This window comes from Bison bison, unplaced genomic scaffold, assembly GCF_000754665.1.
Source record: "Bison bison bison isolate TAMUID 2011002044 unplaced genomic scaffold, Bison_UMD1.0 scf7180017864342, whole genome shotgun sequence".
Classification (NCBI taxonomy): domain Eukaryota; kingdom Metazoa; phylum Chordata; class Mammalia; order Artiodactyla; family Bovidae; genus Bison; species Bison bison.
The window spans coordinates 133,421-143,142 of record NW_011494914.1 but is presented as its reverse complement, the minus strand read 5'-3'; the positions used below and the strand labels follow the sequence as shown (position 1 = coordinate 143,142).

Genomic DNA, 9,722 nt, shown 5'->3' with positions numbered 1-9,722 from the left:
AACAAAGCATTAATCTTCCTGGGAGGTTCTTGCACCCTCCACCGCAGACCTGCCTTCCTCCTGCTCCTCACGGTCAAGGCGGACCAGGGCACGCCCCACTCACAGTGCCCAAACCCGGAGCCTGTGCTGGGCCCAGCATCGAATATCAATCAGGGAGCTAACAGGCAGACGGAGCAGGCAGACGGGTCCCTCCCTGCCGTCCGAACCCAATCCATCAGGGGAGACCCCTCACCTCACCCGCTACCCCCGGGGGCCACCACCGAGCTGGGGGGACGTCCTGTAGGGTCCCCCGAGGAGATGCTGGCTCGCTCTGAGGATGGGGGCCGCTCCGCAGGCACACGGCAGGTTCAGGACTGGGAGAGGCAGGGCAGCCACAGGGTCCGGGTCAGGAGCATCCCACCCACACACCTGCAGCAGCGACCCACAGGCCACAGAGCCCGAGAGGCCCCCACTCAGGGCATCGGGTGGCACCGAAGCAGCACAGCACCCACCAGCGACTCCACGGGGAGAGAGGCCGGGGGGCGGGCAAGAACAGGCACTGGACGGGGGGCCTGGCTGGGCAGCCTGGGTTCAGGTGGGCTCGGCCCCCCGTGGGGGTGGCCGCTGGCCTAGCACGTGTTCTCCCGGACACAGAGACGGGCCTGGGGGAGGTGAGCAGAGCATGCCCTGGGGAGGGAGGTGGGGGTGCTGGATAGGGGCAGGTCAGCATCCCATGGAGACACTTGACTGTGAAGTAGGGGGGGGGGGACAGCAGAGGGGGATGGGAGCTGTTCATGGAGCCACTGGGGGGATGCCTTGTGAGAGAGGAGGTGGGGACCCCCAGGGAGGAAGGGGGACTGCAGGGCAGGGTCAGGCCTCAGAGGCAGGGATGGGGGGGAAGATGCCTTGTGAGAGGGGAGGTGGGCCCCCCAGGGAGGAAGGGGGACTTGCAGGGTCAGGCCCCAGAGGAGGCAGGGTGGAAGTTGGGGGGAGGACGGCTTGTGAGAGGGGAGGTCTGGGCCCCCAGGGAGGCAGGGTGGGTTCAGACCAAGAATAGGTGAGAGGGTGTGAGCGGGAGGAGGGACAGAGCCTTGACCAGGAAGCTTCGCAGATAGCCCTGAGTGACCTTGGACTCCCTCTCGTTAACTCTCAGTAAATCTCAGACAAGGGAGGTTGTGGCTGGCAGGCTGGGGTGGGGCGGGGAGCAGCCCCCAGGAGGAAGGAGCTCGGAAGCTCTGGAACAGTCTTTGGAGCCCTGCGGCAGGTAGGGCCCTGGTAGGGGAATTCTCCAGAATCCTCGGTCCTACAGCTGGGTCGGGTGGGAGGGGAGCTGACTGCCCAGAGCAGGATCTGCAGCAAAGGGCTGGGTGAGGAGAGAGGCCCAGGACGAGGGGCGCCAGGTAGGTGTCATGGTGGGGTGCGGGGGAGGGATGCAGCGTTCGTCCACGTTCAGAGGATGTGGGTACGGACACTCAGCCTGCTCACCACCCAAGAAGACACAAGACGTCTGGCAGACCGGACGGCAACCATCTCATCATGTGACCATCTGCGCAACTGCGTCAGAAAAACACGAAGACCCCAGAGCAGAAGCAGGCAAGTCTGATGCAAGGTAACTGCAGTGCAAGAACTCTGATTGACTGACCCCAGTGTTTAAACAGGCAACGCTGATGAAAGGGAACTGAAATTCAAGGAGAACTCTGATTGGTTAAAAATGACAAAATTCAGCACCTCTAGGGGTGGGAGGGGGGCATACGACAGCAAGGTTCACATCCTCACTTGGCGCAGGATTTCATGGAGATTACACCCAGGGTGGGAGGTCAGAATAAACTTTTTGGAAAGCACTTTATAACTTTCAAGAACCCTGAAAACGATCACAGTTGTTGGCTCGGTTTCGACACGTCCGTGAACTAACCTTCAGGAAAACTAGAAAGACAATAAAAAAAGATGCTCATCTCAGTGTTATTTATCATAGCCAAAGGGTGGAAAGCCGTGCTGTGTCCAACACGAGAGATCAGCTCACACATTTCTGGTCTAGTCCTGTGATGAGACACGGTGCAATACGGAAGCGCGCTCATGAAGGAGGCACCTGTGAGACAGATGCCGTCAGAGGACAGCAGGGCGTACATCTCCATCTACAAGAAACGCCCAGAAGTGGAAACTCTACAGAGACCACTAGTAGACTGGCGCTGCCACGGGCTCGGGGTGTGGGGGAGGAACAGCTATGGGGTACAGGCTCACTTTTAAAACCCCCAAGACTCAGATTCCCATCTAGATCCCAAAGGGCTGAACCAGGATCGCACAGCCGAGAGTGTGGCAGGGAAGGCTTCCTGGAGGAGGCGACACTCACTGAGCAGAACCTGGACTGTGTCCTCTGGCAGAGCTGGGAGGAAGAGGGAGGGAGAGGCTCAGGGGCGTGGATTCCTGCACAAAGGAATCCTTTCGGATCCTCTTGGTTAAGTCCCAGCGGGGCAGGCAGGTGCCAGGGCCCAGAGCAGGACTTAGAGCAGCGGAACCTGCGGGGTCGGGTCCCGAGCCCCGCCTCCAAGCTGGCCTCCTCACCTCCAGCACGTGTCCCGTGATGTACTTCTCACAGCCGTCACAGCGGATCCCAAACTTGGTATGATAGTCGGCCTCGCAGTAGGGCAGCCCATCCCTGCAATAGAGCCGGCAGTCAGGACGGGCGGGGGCACCCTGAGGACCCCCAAGGCCCGACAGTCCTCACTAAGGAGAGGGGCTGTGTCCAAGGGGCAAACGCCCACTGCCTCCTACTCCAGATAACAGCGGGCCCTTGGATGGCGTGTGCTGAGCACTTACTGGGCTCAGCACGGCCCCTCAGTCCTCCTAGCAGCCCAATAAGAAATACCACAAACATGGTCCCATTTCACAGGTGCAGAAACCAAGGTACAAGAAGTGGGGCCGCCTGCCCGGGGTGAGTGAGGGTCTGGTGGAGGGCTCCAGACAGCCCAAAGAACCAAAGCCATGTCTGGGAAATAAAAGAAGTTTCTGCAGACGCGACTCTTCATTCCAGTTTGTTCTGTCCAATGTTCAACATCCGGGTCGGGTGTAAAATGGTCTGTTTCCTCATCTGGTGGCTTTCTGTTCCTTCTAGGGCATCCTTGTGAGACGACAAGGGGGTCTGACAAAGCTGCCCACGTTGGAGACCAGGTCTGGGGGTGACAAGATGCTAGGTGGGGCAGGTATGCCTTGGGACTGACCCTCACTGTCCCCGGGCGTGGCCTGGACCTTGCGCTGCTTGGGAAGGAGCTGGAGAACCACACGCAACGCGTTCATGCTGCCCGTGTGTGGCGGGCCAACTCTGTGCAGGGCGTAGCTTGAGGCTTTGGGGATTATGGACGAGAGGGAAGTACTGGTGGGCGCTGCTCCTGAGTATCCATCCGGGCAGCTGCGGGCAGGCTGCTCAGACGCTGGGCTGCCTGCACTGGGCTGCAAGGTCACAGCTGACCTGCGGGTGTCAAAGGACGGGAAGGCAGGCACAGGCCTGAACAGCGTGCGGCATGTGGTCAGAGCTCATTAGAAGTTGATCGTAATTATCATGATGAGGTCGACCCAGCGGGGCACGTGGCAGGGATGGTGTCAGGACGGTGCCAGCACTCCATGTGGGGTGGGGTGGGGTGCGGCTGGGCAGTGGTGACTGGACAGGCGGGCACTCAGATCCCCAGTCCCAGTGGTCACCTAACCTGCCTGGGCCTCAGCTTCCTGTCTGTGAAGTAGGGGTCGTAAGAGCATGGTCTGTGTATGACAAGGGATGACCAGCGCCTGGCACTCGGCGGGCACCTGCCAGCTGCTGGCTGAGGCCATTGTCACTGTCACCATCATTGCCAACCAGGACGGCGCCCTTGGCCCGGGCCCGGTCCATCAGGAGTTGGGTGTGGAGGTGGCTTGCACAGTGGGTGGTGATGGAGGCATCTGGTACTCTGGCCCATCTCCCCCAGCACTGCTGGTGTGTTGCCATGTCATCAGTTTGGTCTGGATTTCTGCTCAGCTGCCAACAGAAGGGAAGGTTTCTCAAGCTGTCAGCAGAAGGAGCTGATGGCACCCTCTTTTCCTCGAAGCTCGGGACCTTGTCTGGGTCCCACGGACGCTGGCAGGAGTAGACAGGCATGGAGTGGGGTCCTGGTGCTTCTCGCAGTCCCACTGAGAAAGCACTCCTTCCTTGCACAGGCGATGGAACATGTCAATTGAGCCCCTAGGGTCCACCTTCGAATGTCCTGACCTCAGGGCCCCGATCACAGCCCCTCAAAAAGGCTGTACATGCAGCAAACACAGGAGGTTCAAAGAAAACGTCTCCATGGCAACCCCAAGGCCCCTCCTCCTGAGTTCCGGAGGCTGCTAAGTAACACGCACGCTGTGTGGGTGAGCTGCTGCACTCTGGGGGCTGGGAAGCATTTTATTTTAAGTGCTCGGTCCCCAAGGCCGCCTTTGCATGTCACTCACTCCTTCTTACTCTGAAACAGGAAGCAGAAACTCACCCAGCCTGACCCAACCTGGACAGACTCATCTTGGTTTCCCTGGCAACGCTTGACTTTGAGATAACTGTAGGTCCAAATGCGTTTGTAAGAAGCGATACAGAGGAACCCGGAGAGCCTTCCCCAGGGTTCCCCAAAGCTCACGCACCTTACAGAATCAGCGGACAAGGTCCGCCAGGAAACTGACGTGTGTGCACGCAGTGACCGGATCCCCGGCGCACATGCACCTCACGGACAGTGCACGCATGTACACGTGTGTGTGCTTCGGTCTCTGCACTTTTATTGCAGGAATTTTTTTTTAACCCAATCAATTCCTGTGATGGTTGTTTCCCCAGAGCATCAAGAACCAGCACAGCCATTGATAGAAGTTGTCCCAAACGCCCCTGACTGGCAGGAGACAGCCGCTCTGCCCTCAGAGAAGCTGCTCCGTGAGCTCACTCCACGACCCTTCCTTCCCCTGTGCTGTCCGGAGGCTTGCCGTCCCTGGGGTCTCTGGGGATTCTAACGCAGCCCCCTCCTGGCCAACCAGCAAGCGCTCGGACCCTGATCTGTACAAGCTCCCTCCCCACGCACCCCAAACCAGCCACCCCTGTACCCTGAGCACCCGTCAGGGACCCCACGTCAGCACTACGGCAGAGGACAGCTGCACCCGTGACCCCTGAGCCTGTCAGCCCTCCCTGGCTCTGTGGCCAGCAGCCTCGGGTGACCTCCACTTTGTGCTTATCGGGGATCCGGGTGCCAGCGAGGGTGGCAGGTCCCACAGGGAGGGCGACACCCAGGGACGGCGCTTGCCCCTAGGTCAAAGGCGGGAGCCCTAACGCCATGGCTCATTGAACAGAAATGAGCATCTCTGTGTCAGGGAAGCCAGGCTGGTGGGGGGGGCAGGACAAGGGTTTTGGGACAGACAGGCCAAGTCCTGGCATCCTGGCGGGGCTCGCCTTGCAGACTTGGGGTGGAGGCTGAGGCCAAGAGCGCCGGTTGGACACAGGAGGAGCCCCGCCCCTTCTACACCGCAGGTGGGCCGGCCCCGCCCACTCACTTGCTGATGTACTCCGCGTTCAGCTGTTTGCCGCAGGTCTTGCACTTGAAACAGCCCAGGTGCCAGTGTTTGTCCAAGGCCACCAAGGACTGGCCATTCTTGATCTCGGCTCCGCAGCCCCCACAACCTGGAAGAAAGAACGTAGCACAGACGTCATCCTCCCGGGCGAGGGGCGCGGGGCTGCGGGTGCCCGCAGCACTGGGACGTCAGGCCCATGCCACGAGGGCAGGGACAGCGGGCAGGACAGAGGGGAGCGCCCAGCATTGAAGGAGGACGCTATTACACAACAGCCGATGTGACCATGTGGAAAACAAACCCTGAAGCTCATTCCTGCATGCATTGAGCGCTGACTGCATGCAGTCCGGGCCGTGAGCCAGGGATACCTGGATGAACCGATGGAGGCCCTGCCTCCCAGAGATGGGCTTCCAGGCCTCGGCAAGCAGATGTGGACTCGGACAGAGGCCCCTCGCACTGGGGGCTGTCCTGAGAGGGAGGGTCCCTGGGCCGCAGGGTGCCGTGATGGCAGGAGCTCTGGTGGCCCCTCTGCCCTCCTCTGTGGGCGGGTGAACTCTAACCCTAACCATGCCCCCTTAGGAAAGGTGCAGAGATAGAGAGGTAAGAGGCCCCCACGCCTGACCTCCAAGTGCTCGCCTGCCGTAACGCCCCTTCCAGGAAGCCCTCCAGCCTGGCCTCTGAGCTTCTGTGCCACATCTCGGACGCCGGACACTCTGACCTCCTCCTGCACTCCGGGTCCGGGTCCCAGTCCAGGTTGGAACCAGGCCCCTGGCAGTGCCTTGGTCCCCAGGTGACTGGTGCTTTCCCACCCACGGCCCCCAGCCTGCTTTGGGCTCCTGGCCGGCCCTCCGCTCTGCCACTCCAGCCATGCCCATCCCTGATCAAGCCACCCTGGGCCCTCACCTAGCAGGTGACCCCGGGTACACGCACACTCTCTGCCAGTCTCAACCAAGGCCATTTTGCTTCCCCGGGCTTTGGGCAACATCTGGAGACAATTCTGACCATCCCAGCTGGGTGGGGAGGGGTGCTCCTGGAGCCTGGAGGCCAGGGATGCTCTGCACACCCTCCAGCACACAGGTCACCCCCGCAGCAACGAATCATCAGGCCCCAAATGTCAACAGTGCCCAAGTCAAGAAAGCCTGCTTGGAGCCTCCGTTCGGGTCTCCCCAAGTGGGCAACACAAAAGAGCCTCCTGGACTGTGCCAGGCAGACCTGGGAGGAGGCAGACCACTGGCAGTGGCTGGAAACACGGACCTTGGAACCAGGCTGCCCGCCAAGCTGTGTGACAGTGACCAAGTCGCTTCACCTCTCTGTGCCCGCTAAAACAGGGACGCGCTTCATGGGGACGGTAAAGGAACCGGCCTCACATGGCTGTCAGGGGGTGAAGAAGATTAACGGAGGCCTGTGGGCTGGAAGATGCGTTTGATAGACGAATAAGCGCACGTGAACACTGGAGTTACCCCTGCTACTGCTGAGAGGAAGCCCACGTCTCCTCTCTGCCTCTGGCCGCATCAGCAGCGCGCCCTCCCCCAGGGCAGGGTCCGAGGCTCAGCCCAACGTGCCACCTGCAGCTGCCGGGGAACGTCCCCCTAACCCCAGCCTCCTCACTCATCCCCCCTGAATTCGGGGTGCAGCCTCATTAACAGTGAGCTGTGAACACGGAGGCCAGAGCAAGCTGCAAGGCCCGTTGTCATGGAGACGCAATCATCCTTTTCTGAAAACATCTGGAGCTCAGCATGGGTTCGCACTGCTTTGCCAGTAATGGTGGAACCTTGTGTGAGGAAGCCAGTCGACAACTGCTGTCAATGCCGGGATGTCCTTGAGGGAGTGCGCCCCACAGCCCAGGGCAGAGGTGGGGCAGAGGTCACCTCGAAGGTCTCGCTCTTGCAACCTGGGCCTGGCTCGGCCATCACAGCAGCAGGATGGGCCTGGGTCCCTTCCCCAGCATGACCTTCTAGAATCTTCCAGACAGTTTCCTCGTTTCCCTTCAAGTGCCCCCTCCTCTGCCAGGCCTGATCATGGGTTCAAGGCCCGGCCCTGTCACTAACAGGGTGCATGAGACCCAGGACGGGCCGGGGGCCTCTGAGCCCCAGCTAGGGTCTTGGGGCGGGAGTGGGGTGAAGCCCACTGTCCCCTCAGATCTAACTGGGTCAGGGAGCTCTGGGTCAAATCAGAGAGTGACCTTTGATAAGGAACCCACTGGGTTCTAATTCTTAAAAGTGCCTGAGAAATTATGGGCTCGACCTGGGATTTCTCCAAGGAACTGGACTGAGTGGGAGGAGCTGTGAGCAGCCACTGGGAAAGATAAAACATGTTCAAGTGCATCTGTCTAGTCAAGGCTATGGCTTTTCCGGCAGTCATGTATGGATGTGAGAGTTGGACTATAAAAAATGCTGAGGGCCGAAGAATCGATGCTTTTGAACTGTGGTGTTGGAGAAGACTCTTGAGAGTCCCTTGGACTGCAAGGAGATCCAACCAGTCCATCCTAAAGGAGATCAGTCCTGAATATTCATTGGAAGGACTGATGCTGAAGCTGAAATCCAACACTTTGGCCACCTGATGCAAAGACCTGACTGATTGGAAAAGACCCTGATGCTAGGAAAGATTGAAGCCGGGAGGAGAAGGGGACGACAGAGGATGAAATGGTTGGATGGCATCACCAACTAAATGGACATGAGCTTGAGTAAACTCCGAGAGTTTGTGATGGACAGGGAGGCCTGGAGTGCTGTAGTCCATGGGGCGCAAAGAGTCAGACACGACGGAGCGACTGGACTGAACTGAACTGAAGTGCATCCCACCCTCCCCCAGGCCATGACTGCAATGCGGTGGGGGTGGGGCAGGAGGGATGTTGGTTCCGGGCACCCTACAAGGCAGATGCATCCCACAAGGCAGCCGCTGCACCCCATAAGGCAGCTGGCGGGCCTGCTCCTCCCCTGGGGCCTGGTCCCCGCCTCATCTTTCCATGTTACCCCCTTATCGAACCTCACAGCCGCACCACGGGAGAGGTTCACCCCATTTCCAGAAAGGGGAACTGAGGCTCTGGCCCCATCACCCACCCCTGAGCACGTGAACAGAGCAAAGTCACGCAGGCAGAAGACACGGAGGAGCCTAGGGCCTCTGCCCGGGTAGTGAAGACCCAGCCCGCCTGTAGCTCCTCACCAGCACACACCCAGCAGAGGCCCCGGTGCCAGGGCCCCACCCGCTCCTGCCCCTCTCCCCACCCCCTGCCTCTCGTGGCCTCCAGGTCCTCGATCCGAGGGCGACCCCAGGTTCAGGGTGTGACCCCATCCTGGCTGGAACCACGGGGGCTCCTCACCTCAGAAAGAGCTGCCCCATCCAAGGCCCCAGGTTCCCACCTCCTGGCTCCCCCCCGCCAGGCTGCCCCTCCAGGCCACCACCCATACCCACTACTAACCCCACATCCATCCTCAAGGCCCAGAGCGGGGATACCGCTCACCCAGGGCACACAGGTGGTGAGAGGCGGGGTCCATTCCATGCAGCCTGGCCTCAGAGCTGCCCCTCAACTGGCGTGGCGCTGGGCCTCTGTGAGCCAAGCCAGGGGTGGTCCGCACACCCTTCCAGAACACAGGTCACCCCCACAGCTTAGAAGAATCAGGCCACAAAAGTCAACAATGCCCAAGTCAAGAAAGCCTGCTCAGAGCCTTGGTTCCGGTCTCCGTACATGGGCAAAGCAAAGGAGCCTCCTGGACCGTCCCAGGAGGCTGTGACCAGCTCCAACCAGCCACCAGTTCAGAGCTGGAGACTCAGAGGGCAGCCTGTAAAAGGGGCACCTGGCTGGGAGAAAAGGGGGCCCTCTGGGAGGACACCCTCTCCTAGGCACTGGGACAGGCAGCCCAGGGTGCAGCATCGTGGAGGCTCAGGCAAGAAGGGAGGTGGTGGACACCCAGGGGGAGGGGCGCATCCCTGCCCAGGGAAGCCTTGGCGCCCAGCCAGAAGCATGGATCCTGTTACTAAGCAACAGACTCAGAGAGTGGGGGAGGGAGGTGCAGGGCCCTGGGACTGAGCGAGACTCCCACGGGAGGAGCCAGTCACTCTTACTTCCCCTGGGGAAGGCAGCACCCAAAGGTGGCCACCTGCAGCTGTCCACCCTAGGCAGGAAGGACCAGGGGGCAGGAAGGGACTGGGAGCAGGAAGGACCAGGGGGCAGGAAGGATGGGGGGCAGGAAGGATGGAGGGTGGGG

The 9,722-nt window shown here is 60.5% G+C and overlaps 1 protein-coding gene across 3 annotated transcripts in view; it reads right to left on the bottom strand.

Annotated features, from left to right (window-relative positions):
- ABLIM2 (actin binding LIM protein family, member 2) overlaps positions 1–9,722 on the bottom strand; it is a 143,266-nt gene that overhangs the window by 93,587 nt on the left and 39,957 nt on the right. For all 3 annotated transcript variants that reach the window (XM_010854526.1, XM_010854525.1, XM_010854524.1), the window contains exons 5-6: positions 5,506–5,632; positions 2,539–2,632 (exon numbers count right to left, since the gene is read on the bottom strand). In XM_010854526.1, the coding sequence (XP_010852828.1) occupies positions 2,539–2,632; positions 5,506–5,632 (221 nt within the window). The remainder of the gene's footprint in view (positions 1–2,538; positions 2,633–5,505; positions 5,633–9,722) is intronic.